This window comes from Pithys albifrons, chromosome 15 (assembly GCF_047495875.1).
Source record: "Pithys albifrons albifrons isolate INPA30051 chromosome 15, PitAlb_v1, whole genome shotgun sequence".
Lineage (NCBI taxonomy): Eukaryota > Metazoa > Chordata > Aves > Passeriformes > Thamnophilidae > Pithys > Pithys albifrons.
Genome location: NC_092472.1, coordinates 10,109,606 through 10,129,731, shown reverse-complemented (window position 1 = coordinate 10,129,731; position 20,126 = coordinate 10,109,606). Strand labels below are relative to the sequence as shown.

The window sequence follows — 20,126 nt, the reverse complement described above, 5'->3', positions numbered from 1 at the left end:
CAACAACAAACTGGGGAATAATTTTATCACAAGACTGCACCAGTCCAAACTCCCTTGTTCCTATGAGACACACAGGAAGGAAAGAGGAGGTACTGAGGGCAAGTACTGAGACAGACCCTTGAGTGACCTAAAGCCTTGTGCCTCATTCTTCAGGTTAGTCAGTTGATAGTTCTGAGGAAAAAGAAATGCGTTGTTTCCCCTTCCTCATCAGAAGAATTTCAAAGGTGGATTCGTTTACTGACCCTCTGTAAAGCACAAGGCATTAAAAGAGATGCCAAAAAATCCATTAGCTAGGATGAAGAAAGAGAAAAAAAAATCAAAGACCAGCAGGAAAATGGGAAGGAATAAGCGATATTAATTTCTAAAGAAAAACCTCAGAGGGTCACACAGTTGCTTCCAAGTCCTGACTTTCAGGACACGGAAGGTCACTGTGGCTGTGACCCAGCTGAGCCCCTGGCACAGGACACCACACAGCGTGGGGGGAGGAGAAAGGTCTGCCCAAAGCACAGCAGCAAACTCTTACAAGAACTCACATACCCATGTAAGAGCCCAAAAAAAGCAACTGAGGCACAACACTCATAGATCCAGTGTTTCATACTGTTGGACACAGAGGCATGAGGTCTCTGAGCTCTGGGAGAATGCAGGGGAGAGTTTCACATAGACAACTCTTTCTTCTTTAAACACTTCCCATATTCCTCGCTGCTTGTTACCAGCCCATAAAGGGATTTCCACAGCCAGACCTCTCTGCTCTCAAGCACTTCCAGGCAAGCCTGGTACTACTAACTCTAACTTATCTCCCAGAGCTTCCTCTCTCTTCCAATTTTTTAACTTTCTTCTCTGCCACTTGCATCATCAAATTATCTTCTTTTCCAGTACAGAAAGTATTTACTGCCTCAAGTCCATCTTCCAAGTCAGCTCTTGCAGGGAAGGCTCATGACAATACTTACCAAATACAGCACAGTAAAATTCCACTAACCTACATCTCAAAAATTCTGCAGGAATGCCCTGAAGTACCTGGCAGGGACTGACTTTCAAAGCTCCTCAATGCTTTTGCCAGACTTCAAACTGCATAGTCAGTTTTCAGTCCATAAAAGAGATTGCTGAGTGTGGACATGAGAGTGGGACATAAAATCATGAGGGATCTGAAGGAGATGAATGGGCAACAACCACTCACTGTCTCTTTCATCATTAGAACAAGAGGGAAAGGGGAGGTTAAAGAGAAGGTGGTTTTCTTTTAGACAACACAATTAAATTCTGAAGATTCTTGACTACAGCTGTTAAGGGTGCTTAAAAATAAGATTTGTAAGATTTCAAAAAAGGAATCACACATGCCCTGAAGAAGAAATCCACTGAAGGCTACTAAACACAAAGGAACCACCTCTAGGTCAGAAGTTCAGAAACCAACTAAGCAAAGCCTGGTGAAGTGTTTAACCTGTCCCTGTGCTCCTTCTCTGGCTCCTGCTGCTGACCACTCCTGGCAAGGGGACACTGGGCTGCACAGACACTTGCACTGACCATGGCCATTCCTGTGTTAAACTCTTCTGGCACACACACATTCTCAGGACAGGGGGTGTCTTTGGTATGAGACTCATGTGAAAGTGTTGTGTGTTAAAACTGTCTCCAGAGACAGTATTTTCCCAGATGCAGAGCATGAGCTCCTGTCCTTAGTGTGGAGCTGCGGGTACAGACAATGTTCCCATCGTAAGAATTTATGCACCTCAGCTGCTTAAGTGAAGGCTTTCACTTGCTGCCATGCAAATGTGCAGTTCTACCACCCACATTTGACAACTGCATGATATTTGGAAAAGTAGATTAAAGGTTAGGATCAGACAGAATCAAACAATTCATGCATAAAGCTTAGCTTAACTGCAAAAGCACTGCAACATTCCCACAGAGCTCGAAGGACCATCTAAGACAGGTTCCTTAAATCTCTAATATGATAACACAATCAATATATCAAAGGTTAGAGACATGCTGCTGTTGGCTAATCTTTAATGCCAAAAGGATGGGAAATTCTGCCAAGATTTTCATTCCTACACTAACCTTTTTGTACATATCCCTTCTGATACATACCCCATCTACGTACATTACTGGCTCTTCCACCCCTCCCCACAAGAAATGAAAGAAAGTTGAAGTGTTTAACACATCACAGAGACTGAGAACGTGGATCTATGTCTATATTAAGGCATAAAATTAATAGCATTTATTATTCAATGGAGCAAACTGTTATGAAGTGCAAGGAACGGGTCTTGTTACAGACACCATGTGAATCATAACTTTGATATTTCCTGATGTGTATTTAAAACTCCGGCCCCCAAACAGCACAGAGTATTTCTGGATAACATTTCCATGTGTGCATAGAACATGTGCATGCAAACTATGCATCCACACGGATTGTTAAATAGCAGGATAGTTCCAGCAGCTGTGTCTGACTGCTCCTGTCCAGCCAGATGCCAACTGTCAGCCAGCCAGAGCATGTGCTGCTGCTGCTGCCTCCATACCCAAACATGGCCAAGCTGTCACAACATTACTCAGGTCTGCTGGAGTGGCCCTGTGTGGCACCAGGGACATGCTACACAGGGGTGGGAAGGCGTGCAGGGACTGGTGGAAGAGGGACAAGGATGGCATGACTGGCTGAGAGCACAGGGATGCTGCGTAAAGATTTTTGTTGAGAAAAAGGAATGAGTAACTTCTACACACCTCTCAGAGAAGTCCACAGCAGTGGGTACATTGTTCTACACAAACCTCACTCCAAGTAAACTGCAATGGACTGTTTCTGGTCACTTCATTCACAAAAAATTGTTCAGAGCTGGAAGGTTTGCTACATGGAGCTGAAGCACCTCGTACACAGTGTTCACTGCACCTCTGGAAATTACAAAACCATACCTAATAAAGCCTCAATAACCCCCTCAGTTGACCTCTGAACTTGCTCGTGTTTGAGATCACCTGCTCTTGTCCACCAAAGTTCCTGAACACTTACTCCCCCTTAGATGCTTCCTCCCTCGAAGCCCTGGCCTCTTCAGCCCTGGTGTCAGAAGCAGAGCTGCTGTTTTCCATCTCCTTTCTTCTGTAATCTGATCTATGCCTTCTTCCCTAATAAACCTCAAACTTTTTTTTAAAAAGGCCTTTTTACAATCCAAAAATCACACTAGAAATCCTGCACTGAATTCATTCCTATTTCAGAAAGCCTTCAGCACCAGAAGGGATACTGAACTAAATCTTCAGCAGAAATCACGTGGGAAAGGCCGAAATTAATAGTTGACTATGGTGGGCTATTTTATATCTGCTGTGTAAAACTTAGACTTAAAGAAAGCCAAAATACATTTGCAGTCATACTCTTTTCATATGTTTACTAAAACGTGAAAGATTTTTTGAGAGGCAGAACCTTCCCCTACGCTCAAGCCCCCAATATTGCTATGAGCTGACTTTCCTAAAGCATTTATCACAAAATCATGCAACCTTCCCAGGCTTCAAACTGGCTTCAGACAGGCCTGGCATTGGGCTGGTCTCATTCATGGCCTCCTACAACACGTAAAACTAGTGGCTTTCAAATTACAAGCCACAGGCTTGGTCAGACAGAAAGCCCATTAGGAAAGCTGCTCACCAGATCCTCACAGGCAAAGCCACCAGTTTGTTGGCTGACTGTGTGGTTCAAAAGCTTCTATCTAAAGCCTGGCTAAAACCACTCTGAGAAAAAGAAGGAGAACCAGTTAGAGAAGAAAATCAAAGCCTGAGAAGCTGCAAATAATAATACAGAGAAATAAGTCAGCTAATAATTTTGACTCACAACCTTCAAGCCTTCCCACAGGAGACTTATCACTTGAGCTGTTTACTGCAGATCAGAAAGCCTAACACTGGATGGCCTTTGATGGGCTTTTTTGTTTCTAAAATACTCCTTTGCAGGTGATTCATAACAAGACAAATTCTCACAGGGAGCCCAGTTACACTGTGGGAACTCTTAGTTTCCAAAACAGAAGGGAAGGCAGGATCACTCACAAGTTCAAAGCCTTCTTTCAAAACACTAAATCTCATCCACCTGTGAACTCCCAAACAGTTTTAGTCAAGCCCTTTGTTCACAACTTCAGCAAAGCCTAAAAGGGAGTCAGGATACAAGTAATTCAGCAGTCAGGAGAACACGGAGGACAAGGACTCTGACAGCAAATATTTAGGGTAATGTGTTATCTTCACAGAAGCACAGGATAGTTGAGGCTGGCAGCGACATCTCTGGAGATCATCCCATCCACCTCCCCTGCTCAGAGCAGGTTGCTCAGAGCCAAGTCTACTTGTTTTGAGTACTTCCAAGGACAGAGGCTTAAAACAACCCTGGGCAACCCGTTCCAGTCTTCAACCATCTTCACAGCAAGGAGTTTCTTAAGCCCACAAAGGGCTTTCCTTCATGTCCACTGATTCACTGGTCCTGACTCAGTTCTATCTGCTGTCACCAAGGGATGTGACATCACTCGTATCAGCAATGACATACAAGACTACTGACCCATCTGTAAGAATGGATGAATGGAGCACAGCTCCATGATCAAAGGAAGTGACTGCTCAATGCAACAGGAAAGCTGCATTAGAAGGGTAATTATAGGCCTGGCAGGATCAACCTGATCGATGTTTGCCCTGCGCAAAAGCTCAGTGCACATAATTGTGTGAAATTGCATTACTCAGCCTCCAGCCTCTCTCAGGAGCAGGAAGGAAGGAAAAGGGGCCCAAGGCAAGAGATTTGTATCAGCCCAAGTCTGTGCATTGATACACGGGAGTGAGAGTGGATTGCTATAAATGGTTTCTGACTGAGCAATTTTAATAATTTAAAAGCACAACAAATAACAATAAAATAGGATTTGTGCTCATTAGTCCCACCTACATCATTAGATTAATACCCTGAGTACACTGTGAGCAAAATTCATGTTTGCCAAATTATCATCACCACTGGCCACCGCACATGGCCCCCCACACTGCTCCCTGTGGATCCAGAACCTGGATTCCCTGTTTGCAGTGGTTTAGTTCCTCAAATCTCTTCTGCAAGCACAAGCCCAGGAACATTCACCGTGAATGCAAACATTAACACCAGTTTTTCACAGTGACTGAGGGGGTGTCAGAGGTAAATAAACCTGAAGTCGTCCCCATTCCAGTGTTTGGAGCAGACTCCCAGCTTCTGTTGATGGGGAGAGACCAGCAAAAGGCTCTCTAGCTACTTCAGGAGATGACAGAATGGGAATTTCAGTGCCAGTTTTCAGGAGTTCCCTTTCAGGGCAATATATATTTACCATTTTTTGTTGTCAAAATTTAATTTCTCTGGTGAGACTCCCCCAGAATACTGTCTACAGTTCTGGTGCCATCAACGTAAGAAGCACATGGAACTGTTGGAGCAAATCCAGAGGAGGTCAGTAAAGTTGCTCAGGGGACTGGAGCACCTCCCCTATGGAGACAGGCTGAGAAAGCTGGGGCTGTTCAGCTGGAGAAGAGAAGGTTGTGTGGAGACCTCACAGCCCCTTCCACTGTCTGAAGGGGTCACAAGGAAGCTGGAGGGGGACCCTTCATCAGGAACTGAAGTGACAGGACAAGGAAGAATGCCCAAACTGAAAGAGCAAAAATGTAGGTTGAATATTAGGAAGAAATCTTTCCCTGTGAGGGTGGTGAGGCACTGGGACAGGTTACCCAGAGAAGCTGCAGCTGCCCCATCCCTGGAAGTGTTCAAGGCCAGGTTGGACAGGGCTCAGAGCAACTTGGGATAGTGGAAAGTGTCTCTGCCCATGGCAGAAGCTGGAACAAGATGTTCTTTAAGTCCCTTCCAACCCAGGCCTTTCTGTGATTCTACAATTCTGAATGCATACAAGTTACTCCACTTTTTGACTGGGCAAAACAAGCTGTTTCAGCAACAGAGGACACCCTTTCCAATGTTTAATATCCCTTTAAAAATATTCCCCGGAGACAGAGAAGCCAAACAATCTTTAATTTTAGACCAGGGGTATGCAAGGACATCAAAAAGAAGTTACTTACTAATGGCCCCTGTGTAGGTTGGCTGTGTAAGGTCTTTTGGCACCTTCCTGTAGATGTCAAACCTGAAAGAGGAAAAGCAACAGCCATAAACAGGTGGAACATTTCAATACATTTCAAGTCCCCACAGGGATGAATGATGCCGAAGTTTTTCCACCCTGCTTTCCAACAACATTTTTTTCAGTATGCAGGAGGATATGAGAAGGAAAAACAAAACAAAACCCCCTTTGCGTTTGTACAATTATGTAACTGCACTCTGTCCTGGCTCCAATTTCCAAAGCACCTCCCTCCGTCCTCTGTCATGGACCTGTGCAATCTGAACTGTGAGAGAAGCCAGGGAAGAAGCCATGTTGGACAAGTTTATAGACCACTCTGAAAGGAAAAGGATACTCTGCAGACTCCTGCATAAAGATGTTTGGCAACAAAACAGTGAGACACAATCTATGTTGCAGTTCATAGCTTGTATTCTGCAATAGCCAGAAACAGACAACACCACCAAAGTCAGAAATCCAGGTGTTGAGACAAGGAACATCCCTTGGACACTGGATACACAAGAGAAATAAACCCAAAAAGTTTGCTACTCCCCCAGCAAAATCCAGTTTAATATTAGACCGTTGTTTTTATTCAGTCATAGCTTTTAATATCTATATGGCTCAGCTTTGCTATTTTAAACTCCCCATGGTTAAACTTTCCCTGCCCTTATGTGTTGGCTGTATTATTTCCTGCCACTTTGTGTTCCTTCATGCCCAACCACAAAGCAGGTCTGACATCAGTTTTTCCATCACCCAATAAAAATTAATTAATGCATTATAAACACCCACCCACCCTAAAGAAGGAAGTGACTGCTACTCCCCCCAAAATAGGTTTTTTTGAATATGCCACAAGTGGGTGAGATCTGATGCTTTTTCCAGCCCTGGAGTGGCACTGGCTCCCAAATTCCTGTTCTATGTGGCACCAAGATGAAACACCCCCATGTTTACTCAGTAGCTCTTACTACACCAAATACTATACTGGGAGTTTGAAAGTATATCATCTTTGTTTTATTCATTCTTTAACTGTTGAGATAACTTGGAGACACTCTGGATTTAAAAAAACAGCATTTGCCTTGCATGAGGTCAGAAGGACATGGTTGTGTTATATTCAGGAGCTGAAGCTGGAGGAAGGAAGGGAAGAGAGGGAAAGCAGAGAAGGTATAAAGATCATTCACCTGCCCAGCTCACATCCTGAATAAGCTACAAATTTACTTAACATCCCAACAACCCACTGTGATACGCTTGACAGCAATATTGCTCAGGAGCTGTACGTTTTTATGACTCTACTCACTGCCATGTCCTAAACAGATCAGCAATATTCCTGAACCAAACAATCCATTTATGGTTTTCCAGCTGCCCTGAGAACATCTGGAAAGTGCTATTCCCATTCTTTCCACATACACCAAAGCAACAGCAGTGGATGGCAAAGGGACCCAAAGTAGCTGATGACATCATGGTCTCACAGGCAGAGGAAGTTGCTGCTCGTTCCTGCTCTCAGCCCATTAAATGCTGAACACTGGTGTCATCTGGCCAAAGTCACAATAATAGATCAACAAGGCTAAAAAAGCTGAGAGAGAGACAGAGCACGTGAACACGGAGGGGCTGCTGAGTGTGAGCGAACTATCAGAAATAGGGAACAGCTCCAGGCTGCATTCAGTAAAAACAGCAGTATGTGGATACTATAAAAGGAAGTTTGGTCTTACAATGAGAAATATTTACTAGTATTAAAAAGATGATCCATCACAGGATTAAAAGAAAAAAATCTAGCTTTTTAAACAACTCTCTGGAAAGTTGATGTCATGGCAGGGTTTTCTCCTCTCAGGCTGCCATTTTAATCATGTAAGGAACACCCAACACCACAAATTAACTTTTACATGGCATAAGTAAGCCTGGATTAGGCAAAGACTCTGCAGAAAGTGATCAGTGGCTCCCAGCCACAATTATCACCTGGCTTTAAGTGTTTAAAAGGCAGTGCAGAGGGAGCAGTGCACTCCCTGTGCTATTCTGCTTCCCACCTCTCCTACCACAATGTTACATTCCCTCTCTTTTACTACCATGACACACATCAGGCAAAGCACATCCTGGTCTGAATTTACAGTGTAGAGGTACATACAAGAAGAGTATAAAAGACAGGAAAACTGAATAAAGGTTTAATAGCTTTGTTTTGTAGATTTAACATCTCTTTAGATAAGGATACACTATGGAATATCACAGAGTCGTGGATGGACAATGTATGGAAAAGAGGCAACAAGAGCAGACTGGATGGTGGGAAGAAAGAAGGCTCAGTTGAAGTCTTATGGATAAAGGCAGAAGCTTAAAAGATGATATCCAGAGCCTCACTCAGGGAGAAGAGAAGGCAAGCAGGAAAGGTGTATTTAAGCTTGCACAGGGATGCTGAAATCATCACAACAATCAGCAACAAGGAAATTGAAAAAGACACATTTGGAATAAGAGACAAACACTGCTGACTAAATTTTGCTCATGCCCAAATGACTACCAGCCCAAGGGAAAAAGGACTGGCTATGTGCAACTGTCCTGGCAAGACAGTCAATTGCTTGGAAAAAACATGTTCTGAGTTAGGAGGGTTTATAATTTTTATACTCTTCAGACTACCAGGCATCCTCCCATAAGGCATCTGATATTGGCCAGAATTTACACAATTTATTCAATCTGATCCTGGCTGGTGAAAACAGCAGTTGTGTTTACACATTCAGAGAAGGGCAAGCTGGAAGCCCAAAAGACATCAAACTCTGAGAAGAATGATGGACATGGCATGGCCAGGAAACTCTGATTTATACTCCAACTTAGAAGAAAATATGAAATGCATAGGATTTAATGACAGCTTGAAAAGTATGTTTGTGAGACACAAGGAAAATTAAATTCTAGCAATGAGAAGAGAATGAAATCCTAAATAAGCTTTCATTCATTACATGTAATTATATAACTAAGTACATCAAGCAAACGTCTCAAACAAATCTGTGAAGCAGACAAGAGATATTATAACAAATGACCCTAAGCCCAAAGAAATCAGAAATTTGTCAAAACTCCAATCAGGCCTAAGGGTTAAAAATCTGATTAAGTTCTAGTTTCCACTTGACAGACCTTTCTCCTTTTGCTACTGGCTTCTTGCCTACCTCACAGAGCTGAAAGCAACTTCAGGAGATCACTTACACTGTCCTGGGAAGAGGAAAGAATGAGGATTAGACAGCACAGATGATTTGTAACGTATGAGGTAGGAGGCCATGGAGCTGTATGAGTGGTAAAGGGGAACAGGTTTTACTTGCCCTCAGGTCAGATGTTCCTATAAGCACCTGCAGTAAAAATTCCAACAAGCCTCCAGGTTCCTGAGGCATTGGTCACTTGGAGGAGCATCTGTACCCTGGGAGCAGAGAGGAATCTTGTGCTCTGTCTATTGCAAAAGCTGCCTTACAGATTCCTGCTCCATTCAAAGCAGTGCAAAGTCCTAGTAACACTGGAGGAAGACTGGATGTTCAGAGGGTTGTACCAACCAGCTCACAGCACTGCACCACACTGTGAACACACAGTACCACATGGGGAACATCCACTAGGACAGTCATATCCTAAATGACCATGAGAAACCAGGGTCTAGATTTACAGCATGTCCTGCAGTCCCTGCTACGTGAACTCCCTTAACCTGCAGCCCTGTGCAGCAGCTCATGCTGCTTTCAGCTTTCATCAGTTCACAGTCAGAGAGCAGGCATATGTGCATTTTCCACTGCACAATATTTATATTTAGCTTTTGGCAACTTTCTTCCTCCCCTCAGAAAAGCAAGACTTGTAAGGTGAAGTAGTATCTCTGAGTTAATCAATTAATTGTTTCAGAGTGGAAACAACAAACTTACTGCTAGGAAAGTTCTTCCTCCAGGTCATAAAAAGGAGGTTGGACCTTGCAATTCCAGAATATGAGGCTAAAGATAGAACTAGGCTGTCATCAGTATAACAAAGGAATTTCCTGACACACTACACTGTCTTTTCTTTCAATGGAGAGCAGGGTTGCAAACAAAGAAATTTAAAAAGGCTGTTTGGCAATATCAGAGGTTCGCAGGATCCAACATTCATACCTAACATGAGGGAATGCTACAATACCTTTTTCTCAATCCATTCCCTGAAAGGAGAGACAAAAAACTTTCTCACGTTCCCAATGGGAATGTCAACAAACTGGTAAAAACAGTCTCTCTCCATCTTCCTTCTGGGCTCCTTTCAGGTACTGGGAGGTCACAATTAGGTCACCCCAGAGCCTTCTCTTCTCCAGCCTGAACAGCCCCAGCTCTCTCAGCCTCTCCTCACAGCAGAGCTGCTCCATCTCTCTAATCATCTTGATGCCTCTACTGGAATTGCTCCAACATCTCCATGTCCTTCCTGTGCTGGCCCCCAGGGCTGGAGGCAGCTCTGCAGGTGGGGTCTCACCTGAGGGGACAGGGGGCAGAATCCCCCCACGCTGTGGGATCAGCCCAGGACACACACGGGGGGTTTCTGGGCTGCCATCACACATTTGCTCTTCGTGTTTGCTTTTCATTATCTCCTGCAGCCACAGGAAGCATCAAAGTGTCTAAAAACCAGAGCCAGACCCAGCAGTGCTCACCTGAGCCACAATCATGTCCAAGGCTGGCACTGCAGAGGTAATGGAAGGTCAAACCCAACCGAAGGAGGTGAGCTGACATCATCAGCCCTGGGGTGATTCCTGAGTTTCCCTTCAAATTTCTGCGATTGACAGGGCTGGATGGTTGACAGGGCAGAAGATATCTACCCAAGCACAGCAGTTTTTTCTAGAGTAGATACTTCACCTGAGAAGGGGATGAGCTCACTCCCTCAGCAGGAGCTGCTACAGGCAGGGCTTTCTGCCAGGGCGTGCTTTATGTACACTTGAACAGCTTCAAGTCTGGATCAGAAATATTTCAGGAAATGAAGTAATAAATACATTATTTCACTGAAGATTACCACACCTCCAAACAGAAAACTCTTCTCTGACATCTCTGGAATCTGAAAAGAGCTTTTGTAACATCTCTGTAAGACGCTGCTAACCTTTTCATGAGCAAGAAGGAAGGAACTCGAGGTTAAAAAAAATACTTCTAAGTAGAACTAACTGGATGGTTAGTAAATTTAATCATGGAATCTCCTGAGTTGAAAGGGACCAACCAGATCCTGGCCCAAGAGCAGTTTATCCCTAAATTACTGATGCACTGTGTAAAGTTCCTGCAGAGACACCAGAAGCTTTAGCTCCAGGCAGCACTGAACACAACTCTGGAGTGAGCAGCACTGGCACATTTTCACATACCCTTCTGCAAGGTCTAGTTTTACTGATTTAACTAAGAGGCAAGGGAGAGATTGTTTCCTGGACTGTATTTTGGATTCTACTTAATCAAGCAACACATTCTGAAGCAGCACTTGGTCACAGATAGAATTCAGGTACTGTAAATCAGAAGCAAACAGATTAATTTTCCTCCCTTTCCTCTCCTCAGATGATTCAGAAATTTAGCTTTAATGCTCAGAGACAGAGGAAAAATGCTTTTGTTCTTCAGGCAGATTATGTTTTACCCCAGAAGAACTGAATATTTAAACATTAGCCTTTTTGAAGCATACTGGCTCTATCATAGGTACTTCTGCAGCATGCCCTGAAAGTTAAGAGGACATGAGCATCCATTACAGCAAATTATATTTTTCATGTCAAAGATGATTCAAAAAAAATTAAAAAACAATCAGTATCATGACTGACATTCCACCTTTAGCAGGTCAATGGTGGTGTAAATCCATCATGTCATCTTGTCTCAGCAGCAAAGGGTCCATGGCTGTGATTCACACAGAAGAATGTGGATGTTGAAACAATACTTGATTCTCCACCTCCCATATTAACCAGCTTCTAGAAGTGGCATCTATTTTTCAGCAGATACCACACTCGAAGTTGAGGTGACTAATTCCTGGTGACATTACTCACTCTCAGTAACAAGTCCTGTGTAGAGTGAACAACTACCTTCATTCTATTACACATCAGTAGCTTTGAGATCTCTGAAAAAAGAGACAAGCTGGTGCTGCTGAATGAATTTCTTTCACAAACAAATAACTTCACTTCAAGGAACAACTTGGAGGAACAGAAACAGAACTTCACTATTAAGTTAACCAAATAACTGGCAGTTCTACAGCAAATGTGATGAAATTACACAAAGGGGGAATTATCAAAAACAGAAAAGTTAACTTTGAAAGCACTACAGAGACTATGTTGTTACTGCAGAAAGACATTTGAAGGACTGTGGAGCCAGTGTTTGTGTGCCAACATGCAGCATGTTGGAGACCCAGTGCTGCACAAACACTCATTAATTAAGAAGAGGGAGCAACATCTCCATCACAATCTATCAGATGCCTCTCAAAAAAATGAAGAAAAATACACCTTCCCAACCTGAGATGGTTTCCTGGATCAACAAAAGCCCTTGGTCAAGGGCTCAAGTTTAAATCACAGCACAAAGCAAAGAAATAACAACCCCTCTTTAGTGGCATCAGCCCTTGAGTGGGAGGCTGTGGGGCACTGATTTGGGCTGTACCACTCAGACTTCTGTGGAGATTCTCCTTTCTCACACAGTATTGATGTATCTGCCATGCAGGTTAATTCACTCCCAAGGTAGGTGCCCAAATCAGAAACCTGGAACAAGTCTGCCTTTTCACAGCCTTTTTGAAAACAAAACTGTCTCTAAAGCCCCTCACCCTTTTGTGCACCAAGAAAGCAACCTCAGACCTGGCACAGCAGCCAACACTGCATCTGTATGCCAAGCTTTCTGCTCCACAAAGTGAAACAAGATTAACCTGGTCTTTGAGGAACTATTTCATGCAAGAACTGTTTCCTTGCCGCTCCACAGGGGAATACAAGCCAGTTAAAGCAGTTTCCCAAACTTGTTTACCCTTCTGCTCATATGCTGGTAATCCCCCTCTCCGGTTCAACAGCAAGTAGCTGCAAACTGGAGACAAATTTGAGCAAAATATTGCTTCTGGTTTTCTCCATTTGTCGAGTCCTTCTTGCAAACCGAAGAAAAGGCGATCAGAGTATGGCTGCAGACCTCAAATACCAAGAATTCGAGAAGGCATGAGGTCACTTTTTCTCCACACACACGCCAATTCCTGACTAACCTAACAAAGAACTCGCCTGTTCCTTACAAAGTCCACTCATTACACACTCACCAGTAAACGGAGTTACAACGTGGAAGAGAGAATTTCTACCATAACACGCTGTACTTGCCACGTCCAAGAAATGTAGTGACACAGAGGTAGCCCATGCAGACACATTAAGCTTTAAAAAACTCAATCTTAAAAAAAAAAAGTCCTTTTTGTCAAAAGAAGATGAAGCACTCTATTTGTTATACTAGTTTTCTTTTTCAGGTGGATAGAAGAAATGCTGCACTGCATTTCTGGGAACATAAATTTATTCAAAACAGCAATCTCAGACTGCTTTTGATGGAAACTACATCAAAAAAGCTACATGCACAGTGGAAGATACACAAAGAGCAAGGCAGCTGCCAATCACAACCTTGGACAGTCAAGCCTATGCCAACAACCATTTGATCTCTGATAAGAGTTGTCTTGAGGCAGGTCTGTTTGATAACAGGTTAGAAAACATCTTGTGTCTTCTCTTCTCTGAGAGCATCTACCATTCAGACATTCTAAATAAATTCACTTTTAGGTCACATCCCTCAAAATTACACCAGACTCCCTAATTACCTCATGTAGACATCAGTGAATCAAACCAAGTAACAATTTCTATTCAGCTGCGATTAAGGAGACAAATCATCCTCAGCTTTGAGAGAGATTAGTTTTCTCTGGAGACAAGGGCATAACATTGGGATTTGTGACTCTGTACACTTCTGTTCTTCCTCTTACCACTTCCTACCTGCCTCCTCGAATATTTCTGTTATATTGCTGTATTCCAGACAGAAAACAGAGATGGTTTGTTCCCTCCTCTTTATTTGGTTCCCCACAGGAGCTACAGATCTGATGCAAAGACAGACAATCAGCTCTTCCTACCAGATTTCTTTCACTGTATGTTTTTAAACTGGATTACATGATAGAGCAAGTGCATTAGCAGTTCAGGAAACCAAGGCAGGTGTCAAGTGAGAAGTGAATGAACAACCTCAATTCCACTTCAGGAAACACGTTTAAGTGCACATGAAATGAGTTGGAATGTTGGTTCTAAAGAGTCTTCCACCAGCCCCAGCACACGATAGCATACTGCTTTGTCTCCTCACATTCCTGCTGCTACCACCTCTGGAAGAAGCACCCCTAGAGACAGCAGAGTTTACAGACTGAGATTCCTTCAACACCTGCTACTATGAAGGCTCTTAGCACAGATACCACTTAGAGCTGAGAATCCAGCAGTTCACTTTGCATAAAACACTTTATCATTTATATGGGAAGACATGGGAGGCAGGAAGAAACTCAGCCATGAAAAGCGTAATTTGGATTAAGTCCATCTGACATTGAAAGATGACTATGCACAAACAGACTCCATTTTCTCTCTCCAGGAATACTTTAGTGGAGATCAGAATTTATCCACTGTGTCTGTCTCAGAATTTTTCCTTCTCCCCCTCCCCAGATCAGTGTAGCCTGAAGGCAGAAGTGGAGGGAAAACTAAAGATGCCACACTGGTTATCTTCCATGTGAAATCATGGAATCAAAAGGAAGCTCTGACAGTAGTCAGAGCAAGATCATTCAGCTTGGAGACTGAAGACCAAACAGAAACACCCTTCCTTTAATCCCCAGTGGTATTTCTAGAGAAGCCTTCCCACCAAAGGCATGCTGCTCAGTGTCAAGGAGCATTTCTGTCTGTGTGATCTGTTCACTTCTCAGGCACCTTCTTTGGTCATTTAACCTAAGCGTAAGAATTAGAAGTACCAAGTACATAAGAGAAAACCTCCCTCCCCACCACTCCGAGGTACAGTGGGCCTGTGATCACCCACTGAAACACTCCCCATCCTCCACAACACAAATATGAAGTAAACCAGACGCTCTACTAGACTAAGAAGGGAGACATGGACCTCCTGGAGTGGGTACAAGGGAGGCTGCGGAGATGCTGAAGGGACTGGAGCATCTCCCTTACAAGGAAAGGCCAGGGGAGCTGTGACTGTTCAGCCTTGAGAAGAGATGGGTGAGAGGGAACCTCATCCATGTCTGTCAGTGTCTGCAGGGAGGGGTCAGGATGGACCAGGCTCTGCTCGGGCATGCCCAGCAATGGGACAAGAGACAACGGGAAGAAATTGATGCATAGAAAGTTCCACATGAACATGAGGAAGAACTTGTTCATGTGCAAGGACTGAGCACTGGAACAGACTGTCCAGAGAGGGTGTGGAGTCCCCTTCACTGGGGATATTCCAGAACCATCTGGACATGGTCCTGTGCCATGTGCTCTGGGATGACCCTGCTTGAGCAGAAAGGTGGGACCAGATGACCCACTGTGGTCCCTGAAATTCCTACCCCAGGACTTTATCTCTCTCACTTCCTAAATTGAAGCATATCAATCGATTACAATGTGCTAGAAAGAACTAAGAGAAACTAGAATAGAGAACACTTCAATGCTACTTGAAGAATAAAAGATTTCAAAACAAAAATCAAATCCCTTAGCTAAGAGCTTCAAAGTTGTTTAACAGGCAGCAACTGTTCTGTTTCCTTGGGTCACTGCTCTCAGATAATGATTTTGGAACAATTCATCCCCACTTTGACAACAAAGCTGCCGAGCAGTCGGTGCCCAACCACACCAGCTGAAGAGCACAAGCCATCAGGCACTCAGGTGGCTTTTAACCTCTTCAGAGGACATTTAGCTCTAAATAAAACCAAGCAGACTTATACATACACCCTCACTCCACCGAACGCAGGCAGGTACCTCTAACAGAGCATATTTTCTGGCTTTGTTCCTTCCTATAAAGCACAGCAGACACTTGTGGTAAGATCCTGAAAAGCACTTCTGCATAAAGGGTAAAATGTAAGCCCATCAATTTAGTTTTCAATGTGTCTGTTTAAGCTGAAGGAAATGTATAGGTAGAACAAACAACACAGCTGAGTCTGGTTTGCACACATGGTGTTCTTTTGATTAAAAAAATACCATTTTTACTTAAAAAATAAAAATAAAATCCCAGACATCTGTTTGAAGTAGTTGAAGGGATTTTATTGCTCACAGTTGTTAAAACCATACCTAGAACTACTGTGCCCAGGACCAGAGACAAAAAGATTAACCTCTTTACTTGGCAAACTGATTTTATTCAGCAGTGAAACAGCAGGCTGATTCCTGGGATATGCAGAGATGGCCTGAAAGAACAGTTACCCTATTCCATGTGCCAAACAGAATATGTAAAATAATCAGAACAGTGACTTAGAGAACAGCTGGTATCTGGAACAAGAATGATAAAGGAACAAATGAGACACAACTCTCCCCTGACTGGTGACCCTGAGAGGGGTTGGACATCACAAAATTCCAGAGAGACATGAGAGGAATGAGCAGACAGCTGGGCAGGTGAGAGAGGCTGCTCGGCAATGCTGTGGGCTGGATTTCGTACTCCATGTGCTTGAAAGCTGCTACAAGAAGAAGTCAGACCTGGTCTGACCAGCAGTTTGGAGCAAGTCTCTGAACTAGGAAAGGATGGGCTTTAACTGGGGAAACATCAAGAACAGCATATCATTTTAAGTAAAATCACTCTAACTTTATTCTAAAAAAGCAGTGAGTTCCAATTCCCTCTGCATTTTCAGCTTCCTCTAGTCCTTCCTATACCTGTACTGGGCAAAAATCCAGAATTTTGTTCCACAGCTCTAGCAAGGAAAGAACAATTTCTGCACACAAGTAAATTCATCGTAAAATAGACTGAAGAATTAGAGCTGCCTTATTCTTATCCTTCCTCTACACATGTATAGGAAGCACTACTTTTCCTATTTTCATGGAGAAATATTAGTTCCAAATTTCATTCTGAAATCCTTTCTTTAGCTCCTGATGCTTTTCTTCCCACACAAAGACAAGTGCATGCTCTGACAACTCTGCAGGAACACACCTAGCTCCTACAATCCAGCACAGATAAAAAGCAGCAACTCTTTTTCCAATCCAACAAAGCAGGTGAAATCTGTTTTACCAAATGGGAAAACAATGGTAGGAAGTCAGGAGCAGAGGAAGAAAATAGGAACTACTGATTTTGAGCCCTTCATTCTGTTCATTCTTTGTTTAAATGACATTTCGCTGTTTCCTGTCTGCTGGGAGATGAGAACATAATGTGCAGAGAGCAGCTCAGGACAGCTCTGGGACAGCCACGCTATGATCCCAGGGATGGGATGCAGCAGTGGGATCAACAGACCTGAATTCTGTTCTGCTCCCAGCGCTGACTCACTGCGTAATTTCTGTTCCAGTCAATTAAATCCTTCTTCTTCTGCTTGTTCATTTTGCACAGCAGCATCTGGTAACAACTGCCCACCTTTCCTCAAGCATGTGGATTAAAAACTGCAAATTTATGAAGCATCACTCAGAAATGCTCCAACTTCCACCCAAGGGAACGGCAGGAGCTGTGTCAGGGGAAGGGTTAGTTTGAGTATCAGGAAAAGATTCTTCCCCCAGAGGGTGGTCAGGCACTGAACAGGCTCTCCAGGGCAGTGGGCACGGACCCAAAGCTGCCAGAGCTCAAGGAGCGATTGGACAACACACTCAGGGACAGGGTGGGATTGTTGGGACATCCTGAGCAGGGCCAGGAGTTGGACTTCAATGAACCTTGTGGGTCCCTTCCAGCTCAGAATATTCTGTGATTCTTTGAAGGTCTGTACATGGAAAGCTGCAGGAAGGCGGCTTAGGAAAACAAACTGGATGTGCTCTGCAAGAGCTGAACCTTGGTTCAGTAACAGGGTTGTGCCTGGAGAGCACGTTTATGAACAACATTCATGGTTTTGTGAATTGGGACACAAACTTTGAAGCATGTGGAAAGTAAGATAAGTGATCCTGTTAATCTCAGTTTCACACAAAAAGTAAACACTGAATATGAAAACACCAAAGCCTGGCCATGAATGTGAGTTTGAGATGAAAACACAGATTCAAAGCAGGACTAATAACTCGATACTTGTAAATACCGAGCAGTTATTAACACATTTTATAAGATTAACACCTGCGTAACAGCAGATAACACACACATCATTAAGTAATCAGCTGGTCCTCATTTACACACAATGGTGTATTAACACACACTGCAAAACTTGAGCTTTAATAGACAAACTTGCAAGGCTTCAGAATTACATCGGAAACCGTTTAACCCTGAACCACTTTGAGCAAGTTCTGATATGGGAAGGACTAGACAGGCAGGCTGAGGGGCTAATAAACCAGTTTATCTGGACTACAAGCAAGTGAAGATTGCCGTTTTCAAATTCTGTGTGACTGACTTCTCACTCACAACATCACACCACTTTTCAAAGCAAATAGTACTTTTTTTGACCTGCTGGCTCTCCACACTTTTAAGCCCAGGAATGAAATGTAGGAATAGGTTTCCTTGCCAGCCGGCTCCTCCCTCTTAATTCTAATTCCAAGAACATAATGAAACTAACAGAGGAAGTTTCTGAAACAAGGAGGAGTACTGAGAACAAGAAAACAGGGTTAGGCCAGGAGGACTGTCATTAATTATATAATCCAGCCTTTGGGTAACTGGACACTCATGGAAAGGGGCTAAGAGAACATCGGAGGCATCAGCCTCTGCAGCATTATGTCATCTGGCCTGCTGCTTACTTAGGTAAGGCAAAGGATTTGCACAGGGACAGAAAAACAAACCCATTTAGTTCAAGGACATAAAACTACGAATCTCCACAACAGCTGCTGAAAAAGGGTACAAAAAATTCATATATTCTGCTGTGATTTAAATTGATTCCGTTCCAAGGAACTGGTTCTCCTGTTTCCTCCCTCCTGCCAGTCATTGTGCTGTCCTGCATAACACCTTTTTGTCAGGCTTGTTCTAAATTTTGTGGGTTTATTCTTTCAGTGCATATTAAGCTTGCTCTCTGCTGCCCAGGAACACACACGGCAATTGCTATTGGTGAAATATGCCAGGAGAGCAACTACTTTAGTTGACACTGAAGAATGGAAGACAGGAAGCGGTACATCACTTTTTTTCCCTTCCAAATAAAATGTTAGGCTCTAACATATTTCAAATGAAATTTGGAGGAGGAGGAAAGTATAATCACAAATACTCAAAGGTGGAGTCTTGCCAGCAAGCATTTTATATCCTTTTAGGCAGTGAAGCAGGTGCCAAAATGAAGGATGGAAGAGAAATGTATTTTTAATAAAGTGAACAAATTATACTCTGCTTCATCAAAACAGGAGAAAAGTGTCATGAAGAAAAAATGTTCAAGTAAGGAGACTGGTATTCAAAGGGATCCAGCCCTTCTCTGGACTGTGAACAAGAGCCATTGTACTCCTGAGTGGGAGCAGCATATTCTGGAGATCAGAGAGATCATTAACATACACGGCTGCTCAAAAAAACCAACTAATTGTGCAGATACTTGAATGTCTTAAGTGGACTATAAACTTAAGACTCAGAGATTCTTGTTCTTGCAGCTTTCCAGCACATCACAACACTTCCCACCATCACACTGCCACCCATTCCATCCTTTGTGAGCCCCTCTAGTCCTGAATATCTTTCCCTTACCCAGTTTGAGACCTTCTAGCTCAGGATTCCTCTATCTCCTGCCACATTAACAGAATCCCACAATCATTTAGGTTGGAAAAGACCTCCAAGGTCATTGAGTCCAACCTGTGCCTGATCCCCACCTTGTCAGCCAGACCAGAGCACTGAGTGCCACATTCAGTCATTCCTTGAACACCTCCAGGCATGGGGACTCCATCACCTCCCTGGGCAGCCCCTGCCAATGCCTGACAACCCACTGCCCACAGCTGCTGGTTCCCAGTACTGCCAGGCTACTGCCCTCACTGGCCAGCTCCTCAGCCCTCCCCACAAACCAGATCCTGATCTCCAGCAGACACTGAATAAAATTCAGAGTCAGACAGTGATTTCCAACAAATTCCCTATGCACAACTTGGAGCATAATCTGGGCAGAGCTACGGAAAAAAAATAGTTGTACCATAGTCTTTCC

General features: G+C 43.5%; 1 protein-coding gene across 1 annotated transcript in view; it reads right to left on the bottom strand.

Annotated features, from left to right (window-relative positions):
* ERGIC1 (endoplasmic reticulum-golgi intermediate compartment 1) overlaps positions 1–20,126 on the bottom strand; it is a 60,161-nt gene that overhangs the window by 32,946 nt on the left and 7,089 nt on the right. Inside the window, exon 2 of the mRNA XM_071570541.1 lies at positions 6,001–6,062. Coding sequence (XP_071426642.1) covers positions 6,001–6,062 — 62 coding nt within the window. The remainder of the gene's footprint in view (positions 1–6,000; positions 6,063–20,126) is intronic.